The sequence below is a fragment of the Dermacentor albipictus genome, chromosome 2 (genome assembly GCF_038994185.2).
Source record: "Dermacentor albipictus isolate Rhodes 1998 colony chromosome 2, USDA_Dalb.pri_finalv2, whole genome shotgun sequence".
NCBI lineage: Eukaryota > Metazoa > Arthropoda > Arachnida > Ixodida > Ixodidae > Dermacentor > Dermacentor albipictus.
This window is the reverse complement of record NC_091822.1, coordinates 95,512,565-95,528,379: the sequence shown is the minus strand read 5'-3', so window position 1 is coordinate 95,528,379 and position 15,815 is coordinate 95,512,565. Positions and strand designations below refer to the sequence as shown.

Sequence of the window (15,815 nt, the reverse complement as noted above, 5' to 3'; positions counted from 1 at the left end):
GGGGTCAGACGAGGAGACACAATCGCTCCATTGCTATTCACTATGTGCTTGGAAGTAGTATTCAAACTATTAAACTGGGAAGGCTTAGGAGTAAGTATCGACGGCAATTATCTCGGCAACCTTCTGTTTGCACGTGACATTGTTCTGTTCAGCAACACTGCGGACGAGTTACAACAAATGATTCAGGACGTTAACAGAGAGAGTGTAAGAGTGGGGCTGGAGATTAATATACAGAAGACAGATAATTATCAATAGCTGGGCAAAGGAACAAGAGTTCAGGATCGCCACTCAGCTTCTACAGTCTGTGAAGGAGTACGTTTATCTTGGTCACTTACTCGCAGGGGGCCCTCTTCATGAGACGGACATTTGCAAAAGAATAAAAATGGGTTGGAGTGCATATGGCAGACATTGTCAGATCCTGACTGGAAGCTTTCCACTATCATTCAAAAGCAAGGTGTACAATCAATGCATTCTACTGGTGATGACATATAGGGCAGAGACTGATAAAGATGCTTGAGAATGAGTTAAGGACCGTGCAAAGAGTGATGGAACGAAGAATGCTAGGCATAAAGTTAAGAGACAGAAACAGACTGGTTTGTATCAGAGAGCAAACGAGTGTAGCCGATATTCTAATTGACATTAAAAGAAAAAATGGAGCTGGGCAGGTCATGTAATACGGAGGCTAGATAATTACCCGTGGACCATTAGGGTTACAGAATGGGATGCACACTAGAGGATGGCAGAAGACTAGGTGGGGCAATGAAATTGGGAAACTTGCGGGCGCCAATTTGAGTCAGTTGGTGCAGGACAGGGGTAAATGGAGATCGCAGGGAGAGGCCTTCATCCTGCAGTGGACATAAAATAAGGTGATGATGATGGTGATGACACATAACCATCATAAGTGCAATCACAGTGACTTGTGGCCTAAAATAATCAAGAATAGCGTGACTGCAAACGGCACCAGACAACACAAGATGAACAAGAAAACCGAGATGATCAAACAGCCAAAAATTTAATGAACAAGCTGAGTAAATACTGAGTGATGAGCAATAAACCGAAAACACACAAAAAAGCAAAAACTAATGTGTGTTTCCCGAGAGGAAACGCATCCATCTCTAACAGAGGCCATGTTGACACAAGATTCCCACAGCATTTTTAGGTCTACAGCTTTCATAATTCCTGTAAGCACCTAGCTTCTTCCTCTACGATACAACCTTAGAAGTCTCCACATCTGAGCGCGCATGGTAGAGGAAGGAGCTAGCATTCTGTGTACATCTGGTGATCAGCTGCCTAGAGAAATTGTGGGTGCTTCTTTTTGTGTATGTTCGGTTTATTGCTTGTCAGCCAGCATTTACTCGGCATATTCCACAAATTTTAAGTTGTTAGTGCACCTTATGATTGTCTTCTTCTCTAGCAGAAAGGCGTTCATGGTCGTAGCCCAGCATATGCTCGCTGCCACGGGATAGCACCCTGTGGGCTCATAAAATATTCACAGAACATGTCCCTTACGCTAGCTGCAGACCTGCTGCAGTTGTGGCCTACAGGTGGCTGCAAGGGAAACATCGCTTGACCATCACTTGCATGCTGCTGGCCACTGGTTGCCTCGTCCTCGTGGCTGCGGGATTGGTAAACCGGATCCTCTCGCAGAAAATTATGGAGGACACAGCAGGCCATCACCACGTAGTCGACGTTTTCAGGTAATAGGTTGATCGGACGACGAAATACCCTAAATCTTGACACCATGATGCCAAACGTGTTCTCGACACACCTCCTGAAATGGAAAAAACAACATCTTAGCTTGCATTATAACTTTCTCACTACAGTGTAAAGCTACTGCCTAGAACATTTACCTTGCCCTGCTGAGCCGGTAGTTAAATACCCTTTTCTCCTCAGTCTGATGCCTCCCCGAATAAGGCCGCAAGAAGTCTTGCCGTAGTTGGAAGGCCTCGTCTCCCACAAAAACATGAGGAGCTAATGTACTTGTGTTGGGCAAAGCGTGTATGGGAGGGAGGCCAAGGGTGCCATTTTCAAGGCACTTTCCAAATCTTGAAGCACTCAGTGTGCCTCCATCACTCTGCCTGCCATATGCACCGACATCGACAGCAACAAACTTCAAGTTGCTGTCAGCCACGGCCATCAGCACTATAGAATAAGTGCCCTGTAAAGATAATACGCCACAATGTAAACACATCATTGTACATAGACTGTAAGCTATTTGTTTATTCGCATTATTTGATGAGTTTGCTATATGTGCCCAGGGGTTGTTAAATAAACTCTATAGACAGTGAACATTACTCAAGCAAAATAAAACTAGAATGACAGCGTCAGTAATTAATTAACAATCACATGTGTCAGTCATAGTAGAAAGACAAAGGATAAAGAATACATTGTACTGGGCGTAGTGTCGCTATTTAACAGGTCTGCATCATGAGCGCACATCATGCAGATATACCATATCCATATTATAATAATAGCATGCATATATAATGATCATAATTAAACAGCTACTAATGACAATAGCATACCTTGTAGTTGTAATACAGGCTGCCCGAGTGTGGTGGTGCCTGTATTTGCACGTGTTTGCCGTCAACAGCACCGACGCAATTGGGGAAGTTGCACCTTTCACTGAAGCCTGCAGCAGTGCTTCTCCAAGTTTCAGTTGTTGGTACCTGAGGAAAGTCGGAACAATTGTGAAAAGCAGTACATGACAACACAAGGCATGTGGGTAAGGTATTAAAACCCCACCGATCGAGTGTTCTATCGGGGACACAATGGCCCAGGCGACACGCGCGATCATCGGCCGAATTGCATCGCTGCACTGTCTGCCGTGATCAGCCGCGCCACCGTCTGCGCTCGAAATCGCAGGAAAGCGCATACGTGGCCCATTAGTGCCCCACGTTGTCCGGCGACCTCTAGCGCAGACCATAGCGCGACTGCATGATCCCGGCAGACATGCAGCGATGCAATGACGGTCGCGCGCGTCACCTGGGCAATTGTGTCCCCGATAGAACATAAAACGCACTTTCCTTATTAAAAAGCTGAAATATATGGACATGCATACGATCGACGAACATGTAGAATAGATCGTTCATTATATATTGGGATCGATAATGTCGTTTACTGTGCGGCATGTTAGTTGCTGGCCTTAATTGCTGGAGTCAGCAGCGAGGTTGCTGAGCGCATTGGGCTTTCCTGAGGGCACATTGCGCACACAGGACAGCTAGGTGAACTAGGACAATTCCATTAAGCCTTCCGAATGAAGGTAGTAGAGAAATAGTCACAATGAAGTGCCCTTGGAAACGCATTGGTATACGTACGTTACTCGCTGTTGTATTTTCCCGGCATTTACGTCGCGTATTATGCTGCATATAAATGCGGAGGTAACGCAAATTAAGCGGTGCAGAGGCAAATTCGGAGGCACGAAATCCCGAGAGTTCGCGATCGTCATTCCCAATCACGGTGCGATTATTTTTGCTGGTGCTCTAAAGTCAGCTTCGCTGCAATACAGGCGTCTTGTGCGGTAGAGCAAGAGTCGCAGAACGTAGTACATGTTTAAACGTACATAAGCGCTGAGCTGTTTCTTGTGGATGTGGCGATTTGGGACGTTCCTCACTGTTACATTTTCACGGGGTCCTTTGAAAAATGTATCAACGGGGTTCTACTAATTCCTTTTCTATAACCACTTTACATTTAGTTTCCCCGTGATTGTTGGAATGACCTGACAAAGTGCGTGGTCACGTGGGAAAGGGACACTACGACAGTTTGACAGTCCAGCGTAGCAACATAGCGGACAACCGAGTAGCCGGTGTGAGTGCCCAAACGTCGCAATGCCATTTAGGTGACCGCGCTTCCCCGTTATACGTCACAACACAGCAGAATGAATGAATGTGTATTGTTTAGTGGCGCAAGGGCCAAGTATGGCCAAAGAGCGCCATGACTGATAATGTTGTGTTAAGTGCCGATTTGTGAGTTGCGATGGTGGGATGTGACATGGCTGTAAAGTGGCCTAAAATCAATCCGTATCATAAAAGCGTAAAATGATATATAATATAAAATTATGATAGTGATACATATAGATGTCTATGGATCTAGTATGCGTGATCAGTGATCGTGCAGCTAAAATGCAAAAATGTGGAAATACCACCTAAGCCTCGGGCAGGCCTTTGAGCCCAAAGGCTGGGAGGCAGGTGCTTTCTTTTAGTGCAGTTATCGCAGCAGAAACCTCAGTTAAGAGGCCGTGCTACGATTTCCTGGTGATATGACATGAAAACTGTGTACATCTTTTAAAAATGCGAACAAGTGTTGATATTTAAAGAGCGGTTCCATACCTATGATCATAAGAGGATGAAGGGGAATTTGTTGACGGTGTGGTAATGGAAAATGCTTTTTCCTATTAGCGTCTAATTCAGTGCATTGCAGCAGGATGTGGAGCACAGTGAGTGGCTCACCACATTTATCACACATGGGTGGATCGCCACCGGACAAGAGGTATGCGTGTGTGCTGTATGTGTGTCCTATCCTGAGTCTGCAAAGTGTTACTTCTGTGTGGCGGTTCTTTGATACCGGCGGCCAGTTGCCAAGATACGGCTTGATAACATGTAGTTTATTTCCTGTTTGTTCGTCCCACAAGCACTGCCAGAAAGCCCTTAGCTTTTTTCTTATTGAGGGCTTGAGGTCATTTACAGGGACAGTCGTGGAAGTGTTGGAGGCGTTCGCGTTGACGGATGTGGCTAGCTCGTCAGCCAACACGTTTCCCTCTATCTCTCGGTGCCCTGGCACCCAGCATACGACGATATGCTGTTTGGACTGATAGGTTCTGCATAAGGCTGAGTAAAGAGATAGAATTATAGGGTTTTTATATTTCCTGACAGTTTTCAAAGCATTTACAACACTCAAAGAGTCTGTGTATATAACTGCCTTGGGGATATGAGATTCATTAATGTGTTTAACAGCAGCCAATATCGCGTAGGCCTCTGCTGTGAAAATACTTGTGTTAGGGTGCAGAACACCGGCATCTGAAAAAGATGGACCGACCGCTGCGTAAGATACGCCAAAATTACACTTCGATGCGTCTGTAAAGAATTCAGGAGAGGAGTATTTGTGCTGTAATTCGAGGAAGTACATTCGTATATGAGCGACAGGCGCGTGCTTTGTGACAGCTACGAAAGATGTATCACAGTCTATTGGTTGCCACTGCCACGGCGGTGGCCGTATAGCAGGGGACATAAGGTGGTATTCAAGCAGTGGAACCCTTGTTTCTTCAGCCATGTCTCTAACACGCATGGAGAAAGGCTGTGCCACTCTGGGCCGGTGGCGGAAAAGTTGGCAACTGGACAAATCATTTACGGTGTAATACGCGGGATGCTGACTGTTTGCGTTCACTCTAAGAAAATACAGAAAATACAGAAACGAAGCCGAAAATGACTAGCAAGTTAAGGCGGGCTCTGTGAGGCTTAAGAATGTTTTTCTTGAGGTTTAGATGTACCGGGCCTTCATTTACAGCAAAAGGAAGACTTGAAAATCATCGAAAAAATGTGCTGACTTGAACGCTGTTTCTCTGGCTCACATTATGCAGAGCTGTCAATTAGCAATACAGGAGGCTACTCAGTTTAACCTCAAATTAATGTTGCAAATACTGACTGAGCCGCATGTTTAATCTATATATGCACCTTTTATGCCTAAACATGTACGGCCACTGCATGCGCAATATACATACCTTGAGGCATACAGGTTGCAGGGTACTCCACAAGAGCCTGCACGTGGCGTGCAGAATGGAGGACACGGTGGAAATGCCCACCCGGAACTCCAAGGCAATATCCTGCATAAACATCCCCGAGGCCAAATACCTAAAAAGAAATTTTCGTATTATTTACTGAAGTATAACGACACAATGAGTTGTGAAAGAGTGCATGCTGTACTGGTACAGGTGAATCTCGACATGACGAAGTCGCACCTGACACAAAAACACGTTCTTAATATACCAGATTTGTTATAGTTGTATGCATGCCAGTGGCGACGAAAAAGGTTTAATTCGTTATATCCGATAATTTGTTATATTGACATTTGGCTGTTTCAACGCAGCGAACCAAAGTATGCGACATCATATGAACGAAGTCACAGGTGGACCTCTACATAAAATAGGTTGCAGCAATGATTTGCAAGTTAGAGACAATAATATACGCTTCAGATCAAATTAGTGCCTATAGAAGGAGCAACTGTGACGCAACGGCAAGTGCAGCTAGGAATTCTGTAAGTTAACATGGTAGCGCCATAATTAAGATGCCTACTTAAGAAATAACGAATGACAACAAATATAAGATCCACTCGCATATAATTGCATTCCGGGGGTTTTACCTGCCAAAACCACTAAGTGATTATAAGGCCTGTCGTAGTCTGGCTTAGGTTTGCCCACTTTGGGTTCCAATGCACTGTAAACGGGTATTTGAGAATCTCGCGGCATCGAAATGCGGCCGCTGCGGCCGGAATTTCATATTCGTTCACATAAATACCTGATAGTGATGGCGAGTCTGGCCCGCGATGGGATTGGCTCTCGAATGAAGTGTAGCCTAGTGAGGGATTCTTCCAAAAGAGCATGCAGTTCTTCGAATTTTTCTGGTGTCATCCTGTAGTACTTCCAAAAATATTCGGGGTCGCCGGAAATCAGCAAGGGCATCTGAATGAAACAAACAAGACAAGACAATGTATGTATACATGAATATTGACCTTTGGCTATTTCAACGCAGCGAACCAAAGTATTGCGACATCATACTGAGACTCTGGCAAACTGAGAGAACGCTAGCAACTTACCACTGTGTGAAACTCCGACTCCTGCCTTCGGTTCACATATATATGGCCGTGTCCACCAGCGTCTTGACGTGGCATGTCGCAACAAGAGCTTCTTTTTTTCAACAGCTGTCATTTCCAGTAGGAGGAAATGGAAGAGATGCGAGCTAGGTCCATGCAGGGACATGTCTACGTCGTTGAACACATCAACGTCGGCCTGCCTGTTCGTGCTCCTTGCCGAAAGCGTCATCAGTAGAAATTTTTTCCTCTCAAGCAATACGCGCTCTTCCTGTAGCAGAGGTGCTATAAAAGTCATAGCGTTGGCTGCCATCTCGATTGGAATCAATGGGCATGCTCACGAAGAGAGAAGCAGATGACAGCGTTGCTTTTCAACTAAAGTGTGTGTTGCGGGTGGCAAATTATAGGTGCGGAGAGAGAGAGAAAGAGAGAGAGATGTGGTTCTAGGTGAAAAGGAAAGTTTGACCATATTTTCTGCAGCCCTTGCGGGAGCATAGCCGATGTTCCTATGCATAGAAAGAGAGAGAGAGAAAGTTCTTGTTTGAAAGCAGAGAATTCTCTGCAGGAAAAGGGGAAGCGAGAAAAAGCTTCCGCAGAGAAAAAAAATTAAGGCAAAGAGACAGCAAGAGTGCTAGGAAAATAACAACGCTGTGCAACTGCAACAACTAGAAGGTTGAGAAGTGCGATGCACCGACGCACTGTCGGTTCCGGAGGGGGGGGGGGGGGTTGGAAGGACGCGACGGGAGTGTAGGACGCGGCGGGGGTGCGGGGATGCGACGTACAGAAAGGGCGCCGAAGGCTGAAGGTCAACGGGCGAGGTGGGACAATTAGGGAAGCAGAGAAAGTTTGCTAACATGAAAAACTGCGCTGGTCTACTTGAAGGAGGCGGACGCACATCCCTTGCACAAAAGGAATGAAACGCATAATGGACTAATTAACGAAAGTTAGCTAACTATATTTTAACTAATTAAATTATGGTACATATTGCAGTTAACAAATTCTAGCCGGGGAGTTCGCAGCGCGGATCCACTGGGAACAAATTCTCAGGATGACACCAGTTTCGACCTCGAGGTAGTAATTCTCGAACTTTGCGGACAAATGCATAAAACTACGCTGTTAAGATAGTAAACGGAACGACAGTGCATTTTTACCGCAAGTTTAACGGCGTATATCTCGTAAATGCTGTCACACACACACACACACACACACACACACACACACACACACACACACACACACACACATAGATGTGTGTGTGTGTGTGTGTGTGTGTGTGTGTGTGTGTGTGTGTGTGTGTGTGTGTGTGTGTGTGTGTGTGTGTGTGTGTGTGTGTGTGTGTGTGTGTGTGTGTGTGTGTGTGTGTGTGTGTGTGTGTGTGTGTGTGTGTGTGTGTGTGTGCCTTGCAGTCTCACCCTCTAAAATGAGTAAATTTCAATATGTGCGATGTCATTCGTTAAAACTTATTGTAATTAATTTTTGTTAATTAGTTAAATACATACATTTCAAACTTTTTTGCAAGTAATGTCTGCCTCTTCGAGTAGACTAGCTCATGGACTAGAATTGTGCTACCTGCCACACACAATCTTTAAAAAAAAATTTGAAAGTGTTTGCTGACACCCTGTATACACACATGACAACAGCGCGCACATCTGCAATTTCCATTAAAGCTTTGTTTTCCGTTTTTCCCTCCAAGCAGAGCTGCGAGTCGAGCGAAGGGTCTTTTGTCTGCCCGCTTGTTAATTAAATTAGCATCCGATAGGTTGTTGCGGATATTGTTACAATGAGTACTCTTCGATAGGGACTTTTATTCTTAGTGCTGCTACATATATTAATTGTTGTGTTTCATTTCGGGATAGCGTAAGGCAAGAATTGAACACAATTAAGGCAATAAGGCTATATTTGCTCTGTATTATAAACCAATTGAGTCATTGCCGACAACAGTATCATCCTGTATATGTTTATTTCAGAAGAAAAGGAAATAAAGAAAAGAAAGCAGAGAACATTTTGACGTCTTTATTTTCCCACTTCGCTGTTTGACCTCCAGTCTGTGTGCCGCCCTTTGCGCGCGTGTCCCTTCGGGCTTTGCGTTCCACGTCACTTAAATTAGTGAGCGTCGCACCGTTCAACCTTGAGAATGGCGCAGCGCTTTACCTATCTTTCCAGTTCTTTAACCTTTGCAGGGTTACGTTTTCTGCTGCGTGGGAACGTCGTGGCTTATCCCTCCTTCCGCCCCTCCCGTACAGTTCGTGTTGGTGTTTTTGTTTGTTTTCTTTTTAACCAGCCCCCAAACAAACTCTCTCTCGAAGCTGAAAGTACACGTAGCGTCGTTGGTCGCCATGGCAACAATACTGTAATAGCTAGGGATCAGTTGCGCATTACACAAAAAAAGCAAGAACCTAAAGACAGTGGCATAATTGAGAAGCGTTGTATATAAAAAAAATATGCAAGAATTAAGAGCAAGAATGGAATGTCCAAGGTTCAATTCTGCATATACTTTTGCGCACATCACGTGCGAAACTACTGCGGCTTTTGTACCGCATCACGTGAACAATTTGCGCACCAGCGAGTCGTCTGTCACAGAGAGTCGTCTGCTTCATATCTTCGTCTCAACGCCTCCGTTCAACAATGTCGCGTGCGTCTTTCAACGAGTTGCTGATAGAGGAAGTGGCAAAGCGCCCGCTTTTGTGGGACTTCTCACTCGTAGATTACAGATAAACCGCGAATAGGACTTCCTTGTGGGAAGAAATCAAGGCAGCGCTTGAAGTCGTCGATCCTGGAGGTACATATATATAAATGTTCTTATCTTTGTGGCGTGGAAACATATTTAGGTGTGCACATTACATCTTCAACTTTAACTTAGGGAACAGCCAGGTAACGCACGCGCGACACTAAAAAACCGCGTTCTCTTTCTTTTAAAATTTTTTTTGAATATTGGGGTGATTTCCGCTAAACGTCCCAGACCCAAAAGTGATCATTATTGATTTTCTTGAAAAAAATTGGGCTAGATGGCTATTGTGTGATTATGATTTTACCAAAATATTTTGGTCAATTTTTTTCCACGTGAGCGCTGTTTGAAATTTCTGCAAAGTAGGAAAATTTGGTTGGAGATACATTTTTTTTACTCAGGTTTCAAACTAGGTGCAATAATTTTTTTTCAGATCATTTTGTTTGCATCGTTGTTTCATATGACGTCATAATTTATAGCATTTGAGAATTTTTTGTGTTTATTTGCCTAAGTAAAAAAAGCAATAAAAGTTGCATTTTTAGAACTTCTTTGCTTAAACTGTTTTTTTTTCAGCTACCATAATTTTTCTCCCTTTTTGCCTGTTACTGTAGTGTCTGCAAAAAATAATTTGAAATTGTTAATGAATACATGTCTTTTTAGAAAAATGCCTCCAAAGTTTGCAAGAAATGAATTTATTCTGATATTAAAGCCAAGTTTAAATATTAAGGCCCTCCACACAAATATATGTTAGATAGCTCAACATACACATTGACCTCCTAGCGTGTGATTTAGAAACTTTCGTTCGAGTAAATTTTGTCTGAGCCAATTGCGGCTATTTCCAATGCAGATTATTATATGTAAATTTTTTAAATATCCGATGCATTTATTAGTCTGATAGAAGTTGCTACAAAAGTACAGTTGTTTATTTATTTCCTGACTGTCCAATAGCATTCCTGACATATTAGTCTAAAGGGTGTCCCAACTAACATTAGCCAAGTTGTTCAATGAAAAAAAAATTTTACAAAACATGCTGCAGGGTACAATCTCGCGACCTATGGTGTCAGATAGTTACACCTCTGGCGACTGAACACCATGTTTTATAATTGTACCGTGCACAGCCTTTTTTTTAATTTTTGGACAGCTTGACTAATGTTAGATGGGACAAAGGATGCAAGTAGTATATACTAATGCCTATACAGTGTGACATAGTGCTTGATGTTAGGAGTTCTACAGATGAATGCTTCTGCTATGATACATGATTGTAGCCTGTTACTGCAACTAATATTTTTGTTGGAGTATACACCAGAACACCGTGAATTCAAAGGGCGCCGCCATATTGATGAGCGCCGGTCGCGCCATCTATCCCAAGCGCCGCGATGTAGCAGGCCTGGGCTGCCACGCCGGGAGATGCGACGCGGCGCGAAGGCGAAACTTGGGCTTTTTAGCTGGGCGGAAGGCGTGTTTCGCGTTTTTTCTAGCCTGTCATTTTCGCTGTCTCGATTCAATCAAACTTCAAGACCTCATGCAAGTCCGCAATGGCCACACTGAGTGATGTGCAGAGTGCAGAGGCGAATACATCGGGTAGGTACGCTATTACGTTTGTACAAACTGCGCGCTATATGCTAGAACACGTGTGAGCTTTTTGGCATGTAACCTGTGAAGGAATTTACAGCACTGTGTTGGTGCCATACATTATTAAAGTACGCAGAACACTGTCATCTGCACTTTCAGTTTGGTCTTGTTTGTCATGGTCTCTACTGGGTTGGCCGCGTTTGGCAACCAACTGGCGAGGTCGTTTGACTGCCTGGTTAGCTGACGCCTGCCCTTCACCACCTGCGCATTGAAAACAAAATAGATGTTATAGTAAGAAGGGCTGTAGTTCTTTCCCATGCCATCACTTTTGCGAAGATATAAAGTCCTCTCAAAATGAAATAGAAAATACACCAGGCCAATTGTATCCTGCAACCACTTAAGAGTACAACATTCAGAACAAAAGCCTACAGCACTCAAACAAGCAGCATATTGTCACGTGGTAGTGACGGTGAAGAAAGAAGCAATAACACAGTAGCAATACTGTGAACGAGAAAACTAACTTTTATTGGGCGAACCTGTACCCACAAAAACAGGCTACACTTATAGCACAACGATAGCGGCGAACACGGTCGGCGATCGTCGGAAAAACTGATCAGCGGGTCAAGCGCGTCGGCTTTTATAGATCAGTCGTCGAATGTTCCAGATTAACTGATGGGACCCGCGTGTCTTCCACAAAGTTCTACACCATTCGTGTCACGCGATGAAATCTGATAACACAAGGTTCGGCGACAACGGACACGGGGATAGAAGCGTCGATAACTTTCCAGAAACGTCGGATACATGCAGGCGCGTCCCTCGCTCTGCGATTACAGTTGTTAAGCGGCGAAACGAGGTCGCCCGATAAAGATAAGTACACGTGTCAATATGATGCTAAACCTGCACTCATTGGAAAATGAGGTACTACAGTAGTTATAATGTTCAACTACATGTGCATTCAAAGCCCGTATAACAGGGCGAGCATGACAGATGCAGGTGTTGTACAGTTGCACAAACCATGACAGGGCACGTAAAATTACCATCTCTACTTAAAGCTGCATCATCAGGACCCCTTTGGTACAAGACAACAACCGCACCTGCATTCCAAGAAATTAGCCCCACCAACTGCAGCTACCTGGTACCAGACCTGTTTCGCTTGTGCGAGGCCATCGGATTGTTGGCGCTCCCTTAGAAAAAAAAACAGTAAAAAAACTAGTGAGAACGATCAAAATTTTGTTACAAAATACAAGAATAATTAATCACCTTATTTTCCTCGCCATATGAACGGAAATATTTTGCGCTTTGCCCCGCATAACAGCCCACACGCAGTTTAGAGCTCGGGAGGCTCAAATGAATTCGTTACGAATGACACCTGCAACACCAGCTCGTAAAGGTAGGAGCGTTGCAAGAACACCTTCGGCGACGAGTAGTCGTCGTTTACGTTTTTGTGGACGCATGCTACGTGACGCGCAGACTTCGGTTTACTTTCACTAGCAATAACGCTCACCAGCAAGGCCTGCAACTTGTCGTTCACGCTTAATGGTTATTCCGTGCACCAGCTGCAAGTATCGCTAACCGCAAACTCAACTGTTCCGCTTAACCGTCGGGAGCTCTGCCTGAATGAAAACACGAAAAGGCTTGCCTTTTTGTTATAGCCAAGGCGAAGCACCGGCGCGGGATTCTGCTCTGTAGGCTTGTTGCCCAGAAAGTGCTCGGAGCAAACCTGCGTGTTACACTTATTACGTTCGTAGGGCGCAAAGTTGAACGTGGCACCAAAATATACACAGATCGAATACTCACTCGTGCATTTTCACTGCGTTGGTAGTTCTTCCTATTCACTGCAGCTATCCACCGGTGGCGCAGCTTGGCATTCTTCGTTGCGGATGGAAATCGGCGCAGGCTGAAAACACCGCACCGGCACGATTCCCTACGTGTGTTGTGCTCTTCGCAAACAGCGCTATGCGACCTGCTCCTTTTCCGCTTGTTGTTTTGGCATTCAAACACGACGCAATGATGCCCAGATGACTTCTTCTACTTTGGATCCGTGTGAACGGGCACATTTCCGCACTTTGGAGCCCTAGAGCTGGCGCTTGCCATGTCTACTGGTCGCCGGCGAACACACTTTGGCAGCCCAGTACAAAATGGCGCCAGTCGACCGGGCAACCCGGGTGCGAGAGTATGCGTTCGGTTAGTCTGGGTGCGAGACTAGCGTGTTCTGGTCTATAATGCCATCTCTAATGCCACAATCTAAATTACACGTGGTCTTGATAAGGCTCGATATGTCAACAGGAGAGAGTAACAAGCTTTATTGATGAGCTGCAGAGGTTAGCCTGGTTGTTCGCCTGTCAATAAGTGCCAAATAGAAGTCACTGGATTAGTGCAAACAAAATAGTTAGGAACTATAGCAATAGCATAACTATAACTTCAGTTCCAAAATGAGATATATTTGTAGTCAGAGAGCATACAAATTTTCTGTCAAGTTTGAAAACTGCCTAAATATTTACTTATTTGTTTTCAACTGGCACATACTTGATCCAAATTTTTCTAGCATATATATATACAGTGTGCAAGAGATTGCACCTAGTGAAATCACAGGCAAGTTATTGAAGTGAATTGCGATTGTGTGTGTGTGCATTTCAATATATTTTGCAAGTTTCGAACATTTCTTGCATACAACTGTTAATCTCAAGGCTCATAGGCTATTCATTGCCAATAACCTTATAGGCTATTATTGTGTGCATTGGGATTTTTGTTGTGGTACAGTTCAACACAATTGGTGCACCCCCTCATACAAAACTAGTATAACAGCACATGCACAGTTATTAGTGTATCAGGTCTATTGTTCCGTAATCCAATAAGAAGAAACGGGTGGCCAATGCACTTCGTTTATTGTTGCTTGCAGAAATCATGTAATCATACAGTAGCGCTTTAATCTAGGACGTAGCATAGCTTCAGAAAAAATGTTGCAACCTTCTTCTGACATCAGTATTTGTTCACAATTACATGGCAGCATGACTAAGGCATTAATTATGTAGGGCTCATAGGGTGCGGCGGAATGCAAGTGAAGTGCCACACAATGTAATGATTATTTTAAAAGTTACTTTCTCCGCAGAAGTCATGAATGTGCAGTAGAATTTTCATGCATGCTTATTAGTGGCCAGTCATCACTAGGCATTGGTATTTATATTTTCACAAGTTGCAATCATTGGTGAATTGTAAAGCATAAAAACTAAATCTAGAAAATATGTGTTACACATTACGCTGCTTTGTAATGTTCAGCCTTGCCAAACAAGCATTTTTTCTCCTTTTTCTGTTATGTACAATTCTTAGTTACACTGGACGAGATCCAAAGCCGGTGGCGAAGTTTGAAGGACACATACCGAAGGAAAATTAAAGAACTTAAGGACGAGACAAGGAGTGGATCTGGCTCCAAACCCAAATCACGACAATGGCCCTACATGGAGCGAATGCGATTCATGTCAGACTTGATGGAGCCACGCCAGTAAGAACCATTGAGTCACACTGCATGCTTTCAAGCAGGAGCACTTTCTTAAATAAATTTTGAATAAATGCAAATTCTGCAGGAGCCACAGCAATATGCACGAGGAAGTGGAGGTGCATGAACTATTCGAGGTTGGCACACCAGCCAGTGACTTCCAGCCAGAAGAACCAGAAGGCGACCGCGGGCCAGACGGCGATGACCAGCCAGAAAACAAGCAATGGAAAAAGACCTCGGACGACGGGCATTCCACACAACCTTTGTTCGAGGATATTTACAACTTTCCAGAATGCCCTCCCGAGACGCCTGGACCCTCTGGCACTCCAGCCCCCCGGCCACAGAGGCAAGGTATTAAAAGGAAAAGAGGAACCACAGAGCTGGAGGTAGGTGATGCCCAGCTTGCAGCTGTGAAGACCGCTTTAGCAGCATTTAAGCCATTAACATCTACAGGGTACTTTCTACTGTCACTGGAGGAAGCAATGAATGAAACCCCGAAACATATGCAGTCCTACCTACGACAAGAACTGCTGAATGTAGTTTCATCTTATAGTCGTGGGGTGTACGCTGACCTGATTGTGATGATGATGATGATGATATGTGGTGTTTAATGGCGCAAGGGCCAGGTTTGGCCAAAGAGCGCCATGTCAAGTGGTGATGTTGACGATGTATTATGGAGATGTGACTTGGCTGTAAAGTGGCCTAAAAATTGACGCTGTAAAGTGCGTAAAATCTACGTGCTATAAAATTATGGCGATGACTAATGACGAATACTATGAACACTAGAATGTATTGGGAAAAATGATGCAATGTACAAAATATGTGAGATGCTAAAATTTTCTAAGGGCACCACTGCCTCGTCAAAACCCTTGAACCCAAGGGACGAGAGGCATGTGCTATTCGAAACAACTATCACAGCGCTATCCTCTATAGAGAGGAGGCGCTACGAACGTATGGGCTAGTTACATGTAATACAACATCTTTCACAAAAGCTAGGACAGTGCTGGTGTCAAAGAGCGGTTCTGCACCGAGTAACATAACAGGATGAAGGGGGATGTGTTGCCGGTATGCTAGGGGAAAATGCTTCTTTCTTTCATATTCGGCTTCCCGACACTCCAGCAGGACGTGGAGGACGGTCAGCCTCTCCCCGCATCTACCGCAGGTTGGAGGCTCGTTTCCAGTGAGTAAAAAGTTGTGCGTGCCAAATGTGTGTCCTATTCTTAG

General features: G+C 44.4%; 2 protein-coding genes across 2 annotated transcripts; one reads left to right on the top strand and one right to left on the bottom strand.

Moving 5' to 3' along the window:
* Positions 1–1,425: 1,425 nt before the first annotated feature.
* LOC135902738 (uncharacterized) lies at positions 1,426–2,167 on the bottom strand. Its single transcript, XM_065432957.1, has 2 exons — positions 1,851–2,167; positions 1,426–1,771 (listed from the first exon to the last, which is right to left on the bottom strand). The coding sequence occupies exons 1-2, from the start codon at positions 2,135–2,137 to the stop codon at positions 1,426–1,428; spliced, it is 633 nt and encodes a 210-aa protein (XP_065289029.1). The 5' UTR covers positions 2,138–2,167.
* A 7,259-nt stretch (positions 2,168–9,426) lies between these two features.
* LOC135902715 (uncharacterized) lies at positions 9,427–15,202 on the top strand. The gene is made up of 3 exons (XM_065432937.1): positions 9,427–9,501; positions 9,662–9,672; positions 14,680–15,202. Exons 1-3 carry the CDS (start codon positions 9,427–9,429, stop codon positions 15,200–15,202), a joined length of 609 nt encoding a protein of 202 aa, XP_065289009.1.
* Positions 15,203–15,815: the final 613 nt, after the last annotated feature.

Coding starts and splice junctions, on each gene's coding strand:
- LOC135902738 (XM_065432957.1), bottom strand. CDS start 2,137: ATGGCCGTGGCTGACAGCAACTTGAAGTTTGTTGCTGTCGATGTCGGT. Junction 1,772..1,850: donor TACCGGCTCAGCAGGGCAAG/GTAAATGTTCTA, acceptor TTTCCATTTCAG/GAGGTGTGTCGAGAACACGT.
- LOC135902715 (XM_065432937.1), top strand. CDS start 9,427: ATGTCGCGTGCGTCTTTCAACGAGTTGCTGATAGAGGAAGTGGCAAAG.